The sequence below is a fragment of the Penicillium canescens genome (assembly GCF_028828765.1).
Source record: "Penicillium canescens strain IBT 15451 chromosome Unknown utg000003l_segment0_segment0, whole genome shotgun sequence".
NCBI lineage: Eukaryota > Fungi > Ascomycota > Eurotiomycetes > Eurotiales > Aspergillaceae > Penicillium > Penicillium canescens.
Window position 1 is genome coordinate 5,006,919 of NW_026703965.1, and position 18,128 is coordinate 5,025,046.

An 18,128-nucleotide genomic window follows, 5' to 3' on the forward strand; every position below is an offset into this window, starting at 1 on the left:
TCTCGGAATGAATCCGCATCACACTAGACCTAACCGATGGAAATCGACATGGATGTAGCCGCCAACGTGTTCGTGCATCACATTCATCCAGTCATCTTCCTCGTCTCATGATGCCCAGTCCTTTCCGGAATCAACTAAAAGAATTCTAAAATCAAAGAAATCACAAGAATAAAATACCGAGGTCAAACAGACCCACCCTCTTCTTTGTGCACTCGAACCAACGCATGCAGCCCTCGATTCCTGGTCTCGCCTTGCACTGTATGCTTTAGCTTTCGACTACTCTCCCATGCAGCCCTCTCATTCCCCCCGACTGATAGATCAGCATAATGCACCAGCACGGGCTCATCCATGACTGGTCTGTACAAATTAGTCTTCGCCGAGTCCCGGTGCCACCTGACGGATCTCCATATCAGGCGTGCGGCTACTTCTCCCTTCTCTGCCCCAAACCCTCTTTGAGCCAAGCAGACCCGATGCTGTAGTCTGACATCGGGCGTCTCTTGGTACCTTAAATCCAATGCGAGCCTTGTCTCACTGCCAACAGCGGTAGAAATCTGACATATAAGAAGTGCTTCCCTTCCCTCCCCGACGATTATGTTCCGATCTTCATGATCTGCGTCTTTGTTCTTGCTCTCTTCTTTCCCCTGATTAGCTGTTCAGCATGCTGTCCTCCTTGTTCACTTCCCCTTCCACGTGGGTTGCTCTAACCCTATCCCTGCTCCCCGCCGTCCTCGGCTCGCCTATCATCTCAAAGAGAGCAAAGGGTGCCTGGCTAGGTCTGAACACCAACTTCCCAGACCCGAGTTTCATGAAAGCAGCCGATAACAAATGGTACGCTTTCGGCACGAATGGGAATGGCAAGCGTATTCAAGTCGCAAGGTCTGATGATTTCAAGACATGGACCTTGCTGAACGTTGAGGCCCTCCCAACTCTTTCAACCTGGGAAACAGACCGAGACCACTGGGCTCCAGACGTAGTCCTCCGGGTAAGCCTCACCTCGGTCTCCGAGAAAATGCGAAACCCCAATCAAAAACAAAACACACCGCTAATCAAACCCAGGATGACGGGAAGTATGTCATGTACTACTCAGGCGAAGCCAAATCAAACGTGGGCCACCATTGTGTCGGCACAGCCGTAGCGGACAAACCCGCAGGACCATACGTCCCAAGCAACACGCCTCTCTCCTGTCGATTGGACCGCGGCGGATCAATCGATCCAGCCGGATTCAAAGACAAAGACGGAAGCCGATACGTCGTGTTCAAAGTCGACGGCAACAGCGTCGGTCACGGCGGCGATTGCAACAACGGCATCGAGCCATTAGTTGGCACGCCGATCTTGCTGCAGAAGGTCGCTGCTGATGGTGTTACTCCCATCGGTGATGCGGTGCAGATTCTTGATCGGTCCACGGCCGATAATGATGGGCCGCTTGTTGAGGCGCCGAATCTGATTCTGCATGGTGATACTTATTTCTTGTTTTATTCTACGCATTGCTTTACTGATCCTAAGTATGATGTGCGCTGGGCTACTGCTAGCAGTATTACTGGTCCTTATACTAAGACGAATGTTCCTTTGATCAATGCTCAGAATTCCGGGCTTCTTTCGCCTGGTGGTGGGAATGTTTGTGGGTGTGGTGATCGGATGTTGTTCCATGGTTTCTGTACTGAGGCGAGGACTGATCGGTGCATGTATGTGGCTGATGTGACTCTGAATGGGAAGACGGCGGCTATTGCTTGAGTGCTATAGTTTTATTTTATTTCTTTCATGATTCGTGCGATTGGAGTTTTGCATTTTGATATTTTTGGGAAGTCCTGTCGCTTCTGATGATATACCCCAGATTTTGAAGGATTATACGATACCAATGACACTCGTTTTATAGGAAGTCATATTTTCCCTGTTTGACCTTCTGGAAGGGCACACCAAATAACGTAATTTAAAATCAGCCAAAAAAGAGTTCAAGCGTAGCAATATCGTATTATTTGGTTCATTTTGGGTATCCATCTATCCATAAAAGCAACTAAGAAAACTTCTCCTTCTCCTCTCTCGCACGCTTCTTCTCCAATGTGCTTTGCACCCATCCCGGCGCACCCTGAATCGCCGCTTCAGGAATCTCCTTATGGTTAAGAAGATAACCCTGGATCTCAGCAGCAGTCAATTCTCCACTGGGAACAATAGCGGCAAATTCATCAGCAAGATGTGAAATGCGCGATTGAAGGGATTGAAGAGCGTCCTGCAATGGATCCTTCTTATCTCCAACCTGGGAGTCTTCAGAATTCCTCCTCTCCCCTGTAATAGACTTGGCTGAAGACTTGGCAGCGCCATTGCTGGTCGTTCGTGGTCTCTTCGCACGCCGGATATCATTTTTCGTTGTGTTGTATATAGAAATGAACATCTCCTTGATGTCCGCTTCACTGGTGTACCCAAAGTTGATGGTCATATCAACACGACCAGGTCGGAGAAGAGCTGGGTCCAGCTTGTCGGCGTGGTTCGTGGTCATCACGAGGATCCGGCCCTCGCTCGCAGCAACGCCATCAATAACGTTCAGAAGGCCCGAGAGTGTGACACCGCCTTTGGCAGGTGCGTCGGGGACAACAGTCGCGTCAGCTTCACCATCTGCTTCACCTGGGATGCCCTCGTCGATCGTGGGCTCTGGGGTTGAAACAATAGTCTTGCCCCGAGTGCTGGTAATGCCTGCCGCGTCAATATCTTCAAGAAGCACAATGCACCGCCGCGGCAGGGCTGCAAATAGAGACGCGAGACCATCCTCGTCCAAAGCTGTGGAATTGAGATTAAGCAGGTAAAGCTTCAACCCCAACAGGCCTGCTGCAGCAAAACATAGACTCGTCTTGCCAGTCCCAGGGGGACCATGGAAGAGGTATCCACGTCGGTATGGGATACCACGGTTAGAATACCAGCGACGGGTACGAGGGTGCAGGTACTCTTTGATATCATCAATAAAGGACTGTTTCTGTTCCTGGTCTAGGATAACAGTTGAAAGAGGACGCGGTAGCCGAGCCATGCCCCGATACCAATCATATGGAGAGGTAGCACATGGTCGTTGGCCACGATAAATGACGGTGAGGTTACCATCGCGCTCGACATATGCCTGCTGCGCTTCCGCCAGCAACATCTTGAGGATGGTCGGGTCCCGACCGAGACATGATAGGTAGAGTCGCTCGTTGTTCAGTACCCAGCGTGCGCTCCCTTCCTGGCGTTGTCGCTCCAGCATGAGGGGCCGGTTGCGGTACCAGAAGTAGTGGCAGCCCTGTGCTGGGGTGAAACGGAGAGTCTTGTACTTGTCGCGGCTGAGCACCTTTTCCCAGCAGTCATCAAATGAGGCAAGCTTTCCGTCATCGCCTAGCTTGTCCCAGTTGTCATCTTCGTCGCCGGCATCTGAGTCTTCGTCGTCACTCCAGTATCCGTTGCTTTTGATGCCTGCCACAAACTGATTCGTTTGTTTCATGTGGGATTGGCGTGAGATCCAATACATCAGGTAGTTGAAAATCTCATCGTCAAGGCGGATTTCGGCTCTTGATACAAAATATTGACTGAAGCGTGCTGAGGCTTGGTTGTAGATGTATCGGAAACTTGCGGCGAAGACGGCCATTGCGACCACTAGTTGGATGTAGGCATTGATGTCGATATTGAGGTATGACATCAAAATACGTGATATAAAGCCATAACCGGGAACAAGCACCTCCAGCATCGCTGTTTCGGACGGGGACAGCGGCCCTGTCACCGTAGGGTATGTTTGGTTGGATACCATGATTGATCGGCTACAACAGGAACTGGGTGAAGAGGACGATTTGAGAAATTGAGAAGGGGGAAGGATAGAGACGAAAAGAAAAAGAGATGGTAGAGGGAAAACGCCCTGGATGAATATGTTTAGCAAGCCATGTCAAGCATCTTTTATACAATTGCCAAACTAAGAGCCTCATCTGGGTTTAGGCATCAGTTGCGCTCGGACACCCGATTCGGAGCCCGGGGATGAGGATTTCTCTGGCTGAGAGCTGCACCCACAAGCCTAGCATGGCCTCGCGGGTTTGATTGGCCATGAGGTGTTTGCTTGCTGCGGCTGCTGGCTGGCCTTGACTCATTGGTCTGAAGGCGCAGTGCGTAGCTGGGCCGTATGGTGTCACAGGCAGAATGTCAACCTTGAGTCAATTGAGTAACTGAGCATTGTCCAGGTTAGAAAATTTGCCCAAAAAAAAAAATTAGCTCATACATATACCAATATATAAAGTAGAAGTGCAAAAAGAAACTCTCCCTCGGGGAATCGAACCCCGGTCTCCCGCGCTTATCGGTGTTAATGACAAGCGGAAATCATCACCACTAGACCAAGGAAGACTGAATGACCGAGTTACTGCTCGACCACTTGGCTGGTTGATATCGTATATGGCCATCTTTGACAATATGGACAGGATCCTATGTTAGGATACTGCCAAAACACACTCGGACCTGCAGCCCACGAACAGTACGAAAGGAGCTCATTACTGTAACCTTCTCCTTTTTCAGTCTCTCTTGATTTTGTTTTTTTAGACTCTGGTGTAATTGATGCTTATGGAAAAATAAAGTCTCTCGTAACCTGATGAGTACCGGATTTTACGACAACATCCAGATATATATCTTGGGCATATATTCCCTCCTGTGGGAAACATATTCAAGCAAGGAATTTAAGAATCTCTATGCAAATAATATTATCTTCCACCAATGAAACAGATAAAAAGATGCTGAAGCGTCCAGAACTATAGGAAGCGCAGGTTGCACGAGCATCTCAAAGGAGCCAGATACCGGGAGTGGAGTCACAAGGATATGTGAGATCGTTGATCTAAGTCTAAACATTATATATACGTAAATGTGGGTATCTTCAAAATACAGCAAGGTCCAACCGGACGGAATGTAGATAGATCCAAAGCATCAGCCCTGAGACTCTGGGTGATTACCCTTGATAGCATCAGCAACACCGCCAGCCCAATGCTTGAAATCATCTAATTTGTCCCAAACTGAGTCCCACCAGGTTGTACCGTTATCATTGTCACTGTCATTATCTTTATCATTGTCGGTAGCAGGTGGTGTCTCAGATGGAGTGATAGGTTGTGGCGCTGGTGCCAGTGCCGATGTTGAGGGTTCTACTGTTGCAGAAGTCTGAACCAGAGCTGGTGGATCAGGAGGTGTATCCAGGACTGGAGCATCTTCGTCGGAATGGCGCCCGATGGGCTTAAATGGCAGACGCAGAGTGCCATTGCTCGGACGAGGGTCTACGCCCAGTGAGTCGCAAAGAATATTATACACCTCGGTGTTTTCTGAATGACCTCATTAGCTCAGATATCAATCAGCAGTAAAAAGACACTCACGGAACACTTCAACTCGACTATTAGGCTGATGCGGGAAAGCTGGACCACGCGCAATGAAAATGGCACGCATCAACGGATGCTCATGATCATAACCGTGAATACCTCTGGGGTAATAAGCTTCCCCAGTCTTCAAAGCTGCCTCGACGTCCCATTCTGACCGATCGACAATGGCCCAGCCTGTCTTCGGAATGACCCACAGTGGTGCAATGCGGTCGTTGTTCGAGAAGTGATAGCGCTCCGGCATTGTCTCCTTTGTGTAGAACTCGAACGCATGCTCCCAATCTGGGGCTACCTTCTCCAGTTGTGCTTGCAGGATTGGCAGATCTTCTGGCCGCTTCGGGCGAATACCAATAGATGGCCACCCGTCGCGGTGTTCAATCAGATTGTAGTCAATGAGGTCGTCTAGTTGGACGACTCTTTCTGTGGATGTCGTAGCCATCCCATGGTCTGATAGAACAACAATATTGACCACATCTGTCAGGTTTCGCTGAGCAAGACCAGCCATGATGTCGGCAACCATGCTATCCGCTCGACTTATTGTCTTCCGAATCTCAGTGCTGTTGGGTCCAAATTTATGCCCGTGGCTATCCACATTTGGGACGTAGGCTGCGATAAACTGCGGGCGCTCAGGTTCCACCTGCGACTCATTCTCAAGGCCTGGGAGATCCAAAAGTTCCAAAACTCGATTAACCTTGCGGGACAATTCTTCTGTCGCATTGTATTTGTCAACAATACTTGGCTCCCTGTCTGAGATGTGTGCCTCTGATCCGGGCCACATGTGAATGGCAGTCTTCACACGTTGCTTTTCAGCTGTAACCCAGAGCGGTTCAGCATTCCACCACTTGGGCTGCATGCTGATAGATGAATGAGTGGAGATAAACTCCTCATCATGCTCCGGATCCCAGAATGTATTTCCCACAACTCCGTGGCTCTCGGGATATAGCCCGGTCATGAGCGTGAAATGGTTCGGGAAGGTGACACTCGGGAAGCTGGGGGTCATGTATTGCGGGGAGACGCCATTCGCGATAAGGGAGTTGAGCGCAGGGGTCAGGCCGCGGTCGAGGAAGTCGGCTCGGAAACCATCGAGTGAGATAACGATCGTGGTAGGCGCGAAGAGTGCGGTGCCATTCGAGAGCACGGGTATAGGCTGGGCGCGAGAAGCTCGGAAGTCACTTGAGGCTTTGTACGCCCCAAGGACGAGGATGAAGAAGAGTATGACGACGAGGGCACCAATGAACAAGAACTTTTTCCATGAAGGCCGCGTAGGCTAGGTAGTGAACACATTAGCCAGGGAAGTGTAGGTATTTGTAGTAGGTGCTTACCGGGTCATATGTGTACTCGTCCTTCCCATCCAAATCCAACGACGACCCGCTCAATAGAGAGGCATTGTCATCGCCAATCCCTTCCTCCATCTCGTACATCAATTCACCATCCTCGCTGACTCTCTCCCGGCGGGAATTCCTCCGCGGTCGGCGCTCCTTGTTCTTTTTCCCGATTCTCACACTGGCACTATGCGGGCTGAACATCCTCCGCAGCCCCTGTCCAGCGCCTCGCCTGGTTAAGAGATTCTCTAACTCCTCCTCCTCTTCCAGGACCGCGCGGTCGTGCTCTGCAATCTCCAAGGTACTGCGGTTCTGATGAAGGAGGGCATCGTCGTCGGAGTCGGAGTCCTGCTCGGAGGGCGACCGCAATGACGAGGCGTCATTGTCATAGTTCGCAGGATGAAGAAGTGAAGGACTCAGGTCTGGGCGACGCATAGCTCAGCCTATGAATACATGAAGACAGTGACAGAGCGGAGTTGGAGAAGCCAAGGGAGATCGACCCGAGAACGCCAAGACCGACACGATAAGACCATCTTCAACACAAGAGTCACTTATGGAAGTGTCGCCTGCTGAGTCTATCCTTACTGGAGCCTACACTTGTTGTTTACTGTATACTTTTTTGCAGCTCTATCTCATCCCCACACAAACAGACGCGGTTCCATCCCTTCGCCTTGAGCATTTGGATTATCCGCGTGCAACACTAAACTTGTCAACAGCAAATGACTACATGTAATTCCACATCCGTCTCCAGTTCTGCTGAGAAAATACCCCAAATACCCCACAGGGAGCTGAGAACAAAGACAAGACTTGCCAAGAGGTGTCATCTTCCTCAAGCGGAATTATGCTGACAGTCCGTGGCAGCCACATTCCTAACTTTGGGATTGCAGATGTCAACAGTTCGAATGATCGTGCGTCAGGAAGCAACGCAATTAACATTCCTCGACAAAGATCCCTGGGGTTACAGACGACAGATCCTCAAGCATTTATTCACTACAGTTAGCTGTATTGATGCAAACTGACATGCTGAATGCAGTATATGCCCAGTGGGCGATTGGCTAAGTCAGCAGCCCTACAGGGAGGTAGTCTGACGTCTTGCTCCATGCAATACTGTCTGCCCCGAAGCCCCCGAGATGCATGATACCACTGCCTGTGGTTGTTCCGATTCTCTTCATATGGTAATTTGGAAGTAGCGCAAAGCGCTAGCAGCGAATGTATAGTGCGATTCCACCTGTCTTTATAATCGGAGGGTACTGAGTCCCATGACCAAGACCCAGTGCATTATGGTACCTCCAAGCCTCATTAAAAGTTCCAAGAAGCTTGCTCCCGGCGTCTCAGCGAGTCGGGAGACTTGGAGATAGTCTCCAGCCATTGTCTGGAGACACCCTGCATGACTTTCGGACAACGTGTCTTTGTCGAATCTTCCTGAAAAGATTTCACGAACAAAGAATCCCCACAAATCCATTGTGACAGCTGGGTGTTGATCCGTCTGGAATGCCTCACTGGCGTGGTGGCTTGAACCTGGCTGTCCGCATGCGATGGCCAACTTCCTATTTGGGAACACATATCACGTGATCCATACTCCTGGCTCCACCGTTCGCCCGCGAGTTCATGACGCTGTCGGCGCCGGACGAACGCCGATCGTCGCCTCAGGGTTGCACGATAAATTTCGGCCGGAGCCCCAGTGCCCAGTGTGACATACCCGCATGCGGAAATCGCGATATGAAAATCTGGTTCCTCTGACCATAGCCAGGGCAGGAACAGCAGAGGAACATGTTCCTGTGAAAATTCTCTTCTCGTCATCGATAACTTTAATTGATCTATGGGCCGGATTTGGACAGCTCACGATGTCTATAAGAATCCCTTCCTCATCGCCACTGGCCTGAGTTCCTTTCCCTTCCCATCGCATCAGCATAATTACCCTAGGTAAGCTTCGCTCTATGAGACTCCAAGTCTCAACTCTCTTCAGCTCATACTAACCTGCCATCTAGCTCCTTCATTCGTTCAGACAGGAAGCAACACTTCTTGATCCAATCGCTTTTCTTTCAAGCCAGACAAACAAAATGTACTTCACTGCCCCCTCCGTGGCCGTCCTGGCCCTCGCCGCCGGTGTCTCTGCCGGTGTTGCCCAGAAGGAGCACGAGCCCCCTGTCCACGGCAAGAGTGTCATCAACAAGCAGGCCACCGGTACCGCCACCGCCCATCGCACCGGCATCCAGACCGGCACCCACCCCATCATGACCGGCACCCCCAACAACGGCACCCAGGGCAATAACGGCACCGCAATCGTTACCTCGACTGCCCCCTGCTTCACCTGCCAAACTGGTAGCTCCACCATCCCCGTGGTTGTCCCCAGCAGGACCCCTGCCGCTAGCTCCGGCGCCCCCGGCGCTGGCCCTAGTGCTGGCCCTGGTGCTGGCCCCTCTGGCGGCGCTGGAGGTGCTGGCGGCGCTGGCACCACCCCTGCCGGCCCCGGCGCTACTGGCTTCACTCCCTCCAACCCCGGCTCCAAGGTTTCCGTTCCCCAGGTCGGTGCCGCCGGTGCTGTCATGGTCTACGGTCTTATGCTCCTTGCATAGATACCTCGCCTCTAATATTCGGAGTTTAGTTTTGTTGAGCATGGGTCCTTTCTCTCCCTGATATCTTTGGTTTGATTACTGGCTGCTGTCCATGATTGGATTGGAATACCAGAGAGCGAGAGATACCGGGCTCTTCAAACAGGCGTTGGGGATATGACTGCTTATTCTGCGCTTTTATCCTGTCTTTGATTTTTGGGTTGTTTTCAATACATATCTAATATATAATGTTAATGTCAAAAAAAGTCTTTGGATCAATTGTTCATTCAAATCATTAATGCAAATCAGTCTACTCAATCAAGCAGCCAAATAGACAAATTCAACACGTTCATGGTTACAAAAAGTCAGAATCAAATAACCTCCAGTAACTGACAACCGACCAAGGAAAACGACAGGGAACATGAAAACCAAAAGAGCAGAACCCCAGGGCCCTGCAAATACCCCCTGAGCTCCCCCTCCCGAAATCTCTGCTATACTTCCTCTCTAAGTAGACTGTATTGCTCATAGACTTCTCGTGCCAAACTTTAATCCCAGGACCTCAGTGGCGAAAATGTAACCGTGGGTACTCTCATGATCATACTTTATTAATAGCACCCTTTCGATCATGTCAAAAGCCTTGAATGGCGTGTACATGTGCTGTGGGTAGTTTAACGGGGGTGTTGAGCATAAAGTTAAGGTTTGGATCGATCTTGATTTAGGGTTTGAGGTCAGTTCTATCTTGACGCTTCTGGAGTGTGGGGCTCTCGACTTACCCCCACCTACGGATATTGTGAGATTGAGATATAAAGATAGATCAGTGTTGGTTGCGAGTGAGTAGATTGTGCAATAAAAGATGTTATGGATGAGTGTTGGAGTTGGAATTGGTCGTTGGACTGTTTAGATCAGGTTTCTGCGAGAAAAGGATACACTATTCCAGTACCTACAGACCAATAAAATTGTATTGGCACTCGAAGAAGCCAAAATACTCAAATATGAATCAAAGAAGTGGAATCGGAAAGCTTTTCATAAAAAGATAGCAAGTCATAATTACATACAGTTTCATGAACCACCACCACCATCCAGATCCCCATTAAACCGTAGCAATCCAATTAACATACTGACACTGACACCCACCGGTACCACCATCAACACCCCCATACTCCGTAGAATTAGCCTCCTTAACCTGACTCAAGCTCTCGAAGATCCCACCAGCAGGATTAATAACCGCACCCCCAACAGCCCGATCCTCCAATTGCAACTGCACAGCTGTGATATTGTAATGGCCGTCATCCTCCATGGCATAACAATATACCATTTTCTTTTTATCCGCGCCGCCGTGGCGGTCGATTGTTATTGTAACCGGGTATGGGAATGAACCGGGACGGGAGAAATTCGTTGCGGACGAGGATGATGTTGCTTTGTTTGTGGAAGTGGATGTTGCAGCTTTTGAAGTGGCTGTGGCTGTTGTGTTAGTGGATGGGAGGAGGCGACGGACGCTTTTGTCGGGTTGAGTCCAAATTTGGACGAGGAAGCGGGTCTGCGACCAGGTGCAGCGGTATTTTGAGTCTGCTCTGCTGGTTCCACCTGGTGAGTCTGCTGGCTCGGATTGTGTTTGGCTGGTTAGGTAGATGGATTTGTCGAAGTAGGTGTAGAAGCCGTAGTGCTCTGTTGGTTGGCCTCGGTTGTACAGTCTGATGGGTTGGGAGGCTGGGAGTGGATAGAGCATTGCTGCTGCGGCTGAGCCGTCGGCATTTTCGTCTGGGGGTGGAATTACGGATGTGAGGTTTGGGAAGAGGGTGCTGTTTGTGTCTGTGGAGCGGCGGTAGAGGTTTGTCGACGAGAGGGATATTGGGGAGAGCATGGACATGTAGAAAGGTGTTTCCTCGCCACTGTAGGGTGCGCTGTTGTTGTCTGTGTATTGGCCTATGAAGGCTTGGTCTGCATTGCTTGGAGCTGCAGGGGATGGATTGAACAAGTCACTCCTTCTCCGTTGACTCTGTGTCGAGTTCGAACCGACAGTTGTGCTGTTGTCGTATGTCCCATTGCGGAATGAGATTGATACTCGGAAGTTAGGCTGATCCGCATTAAACGGCTCATTGGCTTCTTGCTGGCTCTTGGGCAAAGCGCAACTCCACATCGATGAGGGCGTAATGCAAGTTGATTTTTGGACCTGGGGCTCAGTTCCAGCAAGAGTCGCAATACCTGTTGGCATAGGAGGATATCCAGTGAGATTGAGCCACTGTGATTGAACAGGAGTTGGATCTCCCTTTTTGGTCAGTGTAATTGCAAGCACAATGGCAAGGACCACAATGATAAAAAAGAAGAGAAAGATAACCAAGTACCATCTTCGTCGAGTTCGGCCTTCACGTCCTGGACGTCCAAAGCAGCCTTTCTTGCTGAATGGGCCTCGGCCACGCCATAGACCACCAGCCTTGCGTCCAGCTGCGTCTTCTCTTTCCAGTCTGCGGCGTCGAGTCTCGTAAGGCCCAATTGCACCACCTGGATTGACAATTGTTGCTCCACCAGCTGCATGGGGAGCATAGCGTGGTTGAACATCATATCGTGGCGGGAGAGGGGCATCTCTGGGAAACTGGGTGTATGCTGGAGCTGGAGCTTGCATGTCAGCCATAGGGATTGAGCCCGGTCCTCCAGCTGCGCGCTGGAATCCCGGAGAGATTGGTTCAGATGCCGGGGCTTGGCGGGGTGCTAATCCAGGTCCCTGAGGTTGTGCCAGAAGGGTGAGTGGTTCTTGTTCCTGAGCAACAGAAATACCCTGTGGTTGTCCCCGCTCGCCATTTGGCGACTCAGGCTCTCGTTGCCGTTCCTGAGGCAAAGTCTGTGCTTGTACTTGCGCCTGCTGCTGTCGATGCAGCGGTTCTGCTTCATCGGGCTGGGCCTGGGCCTGGGCCTGACCAGCAGGTGAATTTTGTTGTCCCTGATATCCATAAGCCCACTCAAATCCTTGAGGTGGAGCCTGAGGTAGAGGTGGAGCAGCTTGTTGCTGCTGTTGACGGTGTGAAAATGGCCATCCAGATCCGGACTCCCGTCCCTGGACCACAAGCGGTGCTTGCAAGTGCCTTCGCTGTCCATACATCCACTCAGTTCCTTGTGGCTGTGGCTCTGCCATCTGAGGTACTTGTATAGTCTGAGGGACATGGGCCTGTCGATCAGTTTCAACTCCACGGGGTACTTCCCGAATAGAAGGAGCAGGTTGAACAGGTACCTTTACCTCTTGACCATATGGCCACGGCCAATCTGAACCAGACGACAGACCCTGAGAAGCAGGTCCAGTCTGTGGTGGGCTCGCTATTTCACGAGTCTGCTCCAGCGGCTGCTGCTCCTGAAGCACAGGCGCAGGCTGTTCTGGCTGTACAGGCTGACCAGGAGGGTAAACAGGAATATATTGAGGCACAATAATAGGCTGAACCGACTGTCCCTGCGGCTGTGGTGGATGCGGAGGATAATGCACAACTGGGGGCGAAATATTGGTGATGACCTGTGGAGGAGCTAGAGCAGGTTGAGGCTCTGGCATTGGGATTGGTGCAGGCGCAGGCTGGGGCTCTGGCATTGGAACTGCAACTGGCGCTGGAGCAGGAGCAGGAGTAGGAGGCTGATGCTCAACAACAGCTGGAACCTCTCTTGTAGCCTGCTCAGCAACAGCACCTTTCTCTTGAACGTCGACAACAGATGAATCCCAAGAATCAGAACTAGCATCCGAAGCTGGTGAGTGAAGCAATACCTCCTTTGCACTCGCAGCACTGGCACCGGCATCGGCACCAACACCAGCACCACTGATGACAGATTTCGGCTTCGGCGAATCAATATCAATCAACAACCCAGAGTCCTTAGTCGCAGTATTCGAGTTCCTCGTAGGATCAAGAGTAGAGCCAGAGTTAGGGTTAACCCCACGACCGCTCTCATCAACAGCAACAATCGCCAACCCATGACTCCCCCCATTGTCCGTAAGATCTCTCGTCTCACCGATAACTCCAGCTCCAGTATTGACCATAGGAGTTATAGAACAAACATGCCCAACGCACTCAAAATAAGGCGTCTTACTAAACAACTCATGCGCACAGGCTTGATAATATTCAGCTGCTTCACCCTGGATCGTTTGTCCACCGCCAAACATAAAGGACATGGTCTGTTGTCTAGGGGCGGGTGCAGTTGCGAATTCATATGCGGGTGCAGGATCATGATCTGGGACTAGATCTGGGAAGGATTGTTGGCCATGCATGTTTGTAGTTTCAGTATCAATCCCGCGAATCTGCTCAAAGTTCTTCTCACCCATTGGTGCAGCGGTTTCGGGTGTATCAGGTGAAAAGCAGGAGATTTCTTTTTCCTTGTAGCGTTCCTTTTCTCGTGCCCACCACCTTGATTCTTTGCGGGTTGTTGTAGGCGATGGTGTTGAGGCTGAGGATGAGGGCGAGTCTTGGCTTTGGGGGAAGGATGGGCTTAGAGGTGATTTGCTTGGGCGGCCTAGTAATGGGGAGAGGAGGTACGTCCACCAGCCTTGGGAGGTTGGGCGGTCTGTTTCTGTGTTGACGCTGAGGCGGTTTGCGTTTGTGAAGGGGTTGTTTTTTATATTCTTTTTCTGGGGGCTGGTGTTGGTGTTGATGTTGGCGGTGCTCGACTTTGCGGTTGTAGGTGGACTCTCTCCGCGAGGACTGTCATCTTCCCAGACTGTCGATGTTATAGATGCAGGACGCTTCCCGGAATCGATTATAAGGTTCGTGCTGAGGAATCCACCCTCCGACCCCTTCGTCTTAGCAAAATGCTGTGCCGGGATTGCAGGGACAGGCGGGACATCCGATTCAAACTGCCAAAGACGCGGCGTAGGCTGGGAGTATACGCTAGACGCAACTCGTGGCGGACGCAGTGCCTCAGTACTCGAATTTGAGTGCGTGTTCCAGGGCGCCTCTTCTCTGGCAGGCGTGACGATGATCGAGGGTGTAAGTGGTGTATGTTGATCATCAAGTTCCTTCGCTCGATCCATAGACTCGCTCGTTGGAACTGTAAGTCCAATCATGACATGGCGGTCTGAAGGTGAGAGGCCATGTTCGTGTCTATCATGGAAAGTGTCTGCGCTTTCGAGTTGCTGGTTGAGGAATGAGCCTTCATACTGCGTCTGTTCTTTTGTTTGTTCATCGGGTAACCGTTGAAACCCGCGCGAGGCTCGCTTTTTGAATGTCTCTTTTGATTTCTGTGCTGTGCGTTCCCTCTCTCGTACTTTCGAGAGGAGCTTGAGATCGTTTAGATCGACGAATGGTGCAGCAGCTGTCTCTTGGCTTGTTCCTCTTTTCTCTGGCGTCGGCGCCAGTATAAAATTCGTCACAAGGTTCAAACCTAAAGGCTTTGCGACACTTTTCCGTTTCTTGGATATACCGCGAATGTTCACTTTCGAGATCTGTGGGAAAGTTGGCGAACGATTCGTAGTCCCAGTCCCATCTTTGCTAGCTTTGGCTTCGAGTTTCTGCCGAGTGGCTTTGGATAGAAAGGCAAAGGGTCGATTATGTTCTTCCTCGTGGTCTTCTGCCGAGGAGCAGGGTGGACTTTCGATTTCTTCGCTGATAGGTGATGAAAGAGGGAATGTGAGCACTGGAACGTGGAGTTGTGGCTGTGGCTTTTGTTTGAGAGGCATCTTGGTGTTGTCTCAGAGGACTATCAATGTGCAAAGAGCGTATTAGTTTGGCTCACAGTCGTGATCGTTGCGTCGAGGTTAGGGTTGCGACTATACCATGTGTCAACGCGATATCGGTAGATGAAAGATGAACGAAGTTGCACAGACAGGAAGATGCAAGGCAGAAGATGAAAAGCAATAAAGAAATATCTATTAATATTATCCCGCAAATGGAACAATGGGTGCTGTGAAACGGCAATAATAGACAAATGAAAGAGTCTATTGATATGCAACAATGAGCGACAAAAGGGAAGGAAATGGACAACAAAGGAAAGGGAAGAACCGGATAATATCTGAACTTAGAATTAGAAATGCCACGGAGTAAAAGAAAGCTCTATTTCTGCACAGCGTTCATTCATCTGCACTGGGAGCTCCAAGCTAAACATGTCGATCTGTTTCTGTCGGGCGCTAACCTCCAATGACAATTGTTACAGCTGCTTTTCTGCAGTTATCCCAGACATCCTTCTGCAGGGCTAGCCTGATTCAAGTCCCGCTATTGGATGGGTGGCAGATGCGTGCGATGGATTGGATGTAGTGCCTGTTTGGAGGCCGTTGGTTACGCGCCGGGCCTGGTTGGGCGCTTCCAACCACCAATCATGCCGGAACTTCTTTAAATAGAATTGTTTCTTATGATATAATAAGATTATAAAATTAAGGTAAAACTGTCTGTTTTTACTTGAAACTTGAATGTTAATTATAAGGTTGAGCGGGATATACCAAGAGGTTATAGTTGTGATTCAGCGCATCGGCGCCTTTTTGTCAATTGATACACACTCGGAGTCGAGTAAAGAAGATATCCCATATTCCATATCCCTTCCATATTCCCTAACCCCATTCCAATCCCAGCCCAGAGACATTCTCTGCAATATGGGAATAACCCTAGGAAATCTAAAAGACAAAGACGATTGCGGGTATGAAGAACATAAAAAACAGAAACCACTCCGTGGTAAAGCAAAAACATATGAACGGATCGAGTGTCGATCGTCGCATCTAAAAGGAATATACCTCGAGAACAAAGGAAAACAAGTCGTTGGGAGTTTTGCAGCATGACTAGTCATTTCTCATCCATAGGCTCCAGCAGTGAGAGGGAAAGCCTCTCCTTTAAGCGCCATCACTACCGCCGCTCATCGGTATACTGGATACCCTGCATAGGCGCAACCGATCCATTCATAAGCGGCGGTAGAGTACGCGGCTGCTCCTGCGCCACAGGCGCACCATTCGCAAAGCCAAAGACTGGACCTTGGGTCTGGCCATGGCCATTGGCCTGCTGTGCGTTCATGGGGTGGTGCTCGAAGATGGATGGCTGTCGGGGTTGGCCATTGGCTTGGCTCAGCTGGGCGCGCATGGCTTCCATCTCATCGCGCAGGGCATTGTTTTCGCGGCGCACCTGGCCCATTGATTTCTCGAGGTGATTTATATACTCGATGGCGCGCGTGAGGGTTTCCCATTTGCTGGATTTGTTGGTTTGGCCTGATGGCAGGCGTAGACGCAAGGATTCGAAACAATCTTTCATTTCGCTGCGGCGTTTACGCTCTGCGAGTTTATGTGTTACGCGCAGTTCCGGCGTTCGGCTGTAGGGGGTGCTGCCGGGAGGTGTGTCTTCCTCGCCGATCAAGTCGCGGACTGCCTTGTGTTGCAAGGAGTGGTGGTGTACGTTTTGGGGCAGGTCTACTAAATCAGTATGCGACGGGTATAGGCCGGGGGAAGATGTCTTACCGTGCTGTCCGCGCGGCATCCGCGATTCGGAATACATACTGCTGAGCGACTCCGCGGTACTGCCTTTTCGGGAGAATGGGGGATTGGATTCTCCCTTGGAGGATACCGAGCTTGAGCGCGCCATGTCCGGGTCAGGGAAGGCATACGCCATACCCGCGGTGGGAGCTTCAGCGTTGTAAATTTCCGACCGCGGGTTGGATTGAATGGCGGGAGCCGTGCGACCGGCTGCAAAACTTCGATGCTCCCCGGGGCGCGGGCCCAAAGGCGACAGAGGCTGGCTGCCCCCTGAGTAGCGAGGGCCCCGGTATGAATTCATGTCGGTCGGGATGCCTCGCTCCCGTTGCAGACTCGATACGATCGAGGACTGGGAGGCATTGGTGCTGTGGTAGGGGGAGGCCGGGTTGATCGCGAGAGAGCTGATGCCTTGGTTCATACGGCTGTCCACGCTGCTGCGGCGCGACTCGGTCTCTGCGACACTCGCCCGTTGCGAGGGCGCTTCGTAGTTCTGGTTGATGGAGGGGAGGGTGGAGTTGGGTTGAGGGGTGTTAAAGTTCGGGGATGGCTGGGCGCCGGCGGAGGAAGGTGTCGTTGATTGATCATGGGCGAAGGGAGAGCGGTCGACGGCCGGATGAGTGCGATTCGGAGAGGGTTGCGACGAGGCAATGAAGCTAAGGGAGGGATAGTTGTTGCCGGTGCCATTGGTGGTCGTAGAGTAGGTGGACGATCCTACAGGGTCAGCACCGCGCCGCTCCCACTCCGTGCCGGGCGAGGGTCTCCTACTTGTGCTTTGCGGCATAGACCAATTCCCCGAATCGCGTTCGATCGTATTCAGTGATGCACCTGGTGATTTCTCCGGGGCTCCAGTTCCAGGCATGTTCGCGGTGAGGGTCGAGATCGAGGGCAGGGTTTGTGTCGAACCGGGCGTCTGCGGCCCTGAGACGGCCACCCATGGCCTATGAGCGACGGAGGGATCCATGTGAGGTGTAGTGGAAAGCGCAGTCCGTGAGAGAACGTTCCACTATTGCATGTTCCAGAGGGACCAGAGAGTTGGTTTTCGTATATACTCGAGCCAAAGAAGAATGGGAGCGGATGTAACCTTGACACGTTAGACGGGAGAAGAAGGGGGAGGAGATAAGCTTACAATGAAGACCTTTGTACAGAATATAATTGGAAAGGGAGGAGGAGAGAGATAGAGGGAGTAAGTCTGTAGAAAGTGTGCAGAAGGTGTAGAAAGAGAGAATGAGGGAGCTCTGCCGATTCTCTTGAGCGGGGACACGAGTCCGAGGCTCACGAAACTGGGGTTCAAGAACAAAATGAAGGGAATAAAATAGTAAAAAAAGAATAAAATAAGAATAAAACAAGAATAAAATATAATAATGAAATAGGAATGTACTGGTATTACGGCCAAGCCCCTGCTGCAACAGTGTGCCACGAGGCTGACCCTGGGGAGCAAGGAGCCATATGGATTCGAACCGTATACACATTCTCGTGGCACACGTTATATTACTGG

At 51.0% G+C, this 18,128-nt stretch overlaps 6 protein-coding genes across 6 annotated transcripts; 2 read left to right on the top strand and 4 right to left on the bottom strand.

Moving 5' to 3' along the window:
• Window positions 1-658: 658 nt before the first annotated feature.
• Window positions 659-1,731, top strand: N7446_005167 (glycoside hydrolase family 43 protein; the record flags this gene model as incomplete). Its single annotated transcript, XM_058513915.1, has 2 exons — window positions 659-982; window positions 1,057-1,731. 2 exons carry the CDS (start codon window positions 659-661, stop codon window positions 1,729-1,731), a joined length of 999 nt encoding a protein of 332 aa, XP_058375244.1.
• A 280-nt stretch (window positions 1,732-2,011) lies between these two features.
• Window positions 2,012-3,760, bottom strand: N7446_005168 (BCS1 and AAA domain-containing protein; the record flags this gene model as incomplete). Its single annotated transcript, XM_058513916.1, has 1 exon — window positions 2,012-3,760. The coding sequence occupies one exon, from the start codon at window positions 3,758-3,760 to the stop codon at window positions 2,012-2,014; it is 1,749 nt and encodes a 582-aa protein (XP_058375245.1).
• A 1,151-nt stretch (window positions 3,761-4,911) lies between these two features.
• Window positions 4,912-7,662, bottom strand: N7446_005169 (nucleotide pyrophosphatase/phosphodiesterase family protein; the record flags this gene model as incomplete). The annotated part of the gene is made up of 3 exons (XM_058513917.1): window positions 6,671-7,662; window positions 5,349-6,615; window positions 4,912-5,297 (listed from the first exon to the last, which is right to left on the bottom strand). Exons 1-3 carry the CDS (start codon window positions 7,103-7,105, stop codon window positions 4,912-4,914), a joined length of 2,088 nt encoding a protein of 695 aa, XP_058375246.1. The 5' UTR covers window positions 7,106-7,662.
• A 1,068-nt stretch (window positions 7,663-8,730) lies between these two features.
• N7446_005170 (uncharacterized protein) lies at window positions 8,731-9,246 on the top strand (the record flags this gene model as incomplete). The annotated part of the gene is made up of 1 exon (XM_058513918.1): window positions 8,731-9,246. One exon carries the CDS (start codon window positions 8,731-8,733, stop codon window positions 9,244-9,246), a length of 516 nt encoding a protein of 171 aa, XP_058375247.1.
• Window positions 9,247-10,312: 1,066 nt separating this feature from the next.
• On the bottom strand, window positions 10,313-14,863 carry N7446_005171 (uncharacterized protein; the record flags this gene model as incomplete). Its single annotated transcript, XM_058513919.1, has 1 exon — window positions 10,313-14,863. One exon carries the CDS (start codon window positions 14,861-14,863, stop codon window positions 10,313-10,315), a length of 4,551 nt encoding a protein of 1,516 aa, XP_058375248.1.
• A 1,153-nt stretch (window positions 14,864-16,016) lies between these two features.
• Window positions 16,017-17,594, bottom strand: N7446_005172 (uncharacterized protein; the record flags this gene model as incomplete). The annotated part of the gene is made up of 3 exons (XM_058513920.1): window positions 16,017-16,570; window positions 16,619-17,344; window positions 17,399-17,594. 3 exons carry the CDS (start codon window positions 17,592-17,594, stop codon window positions 16,017-16,019), a joined length of 1,476 nt encoding a protein of 491 aa, XP_058375249.1.
• Between the last annotated feature and the right edge of the window lie 534 nt (window positions 17,595-18,128).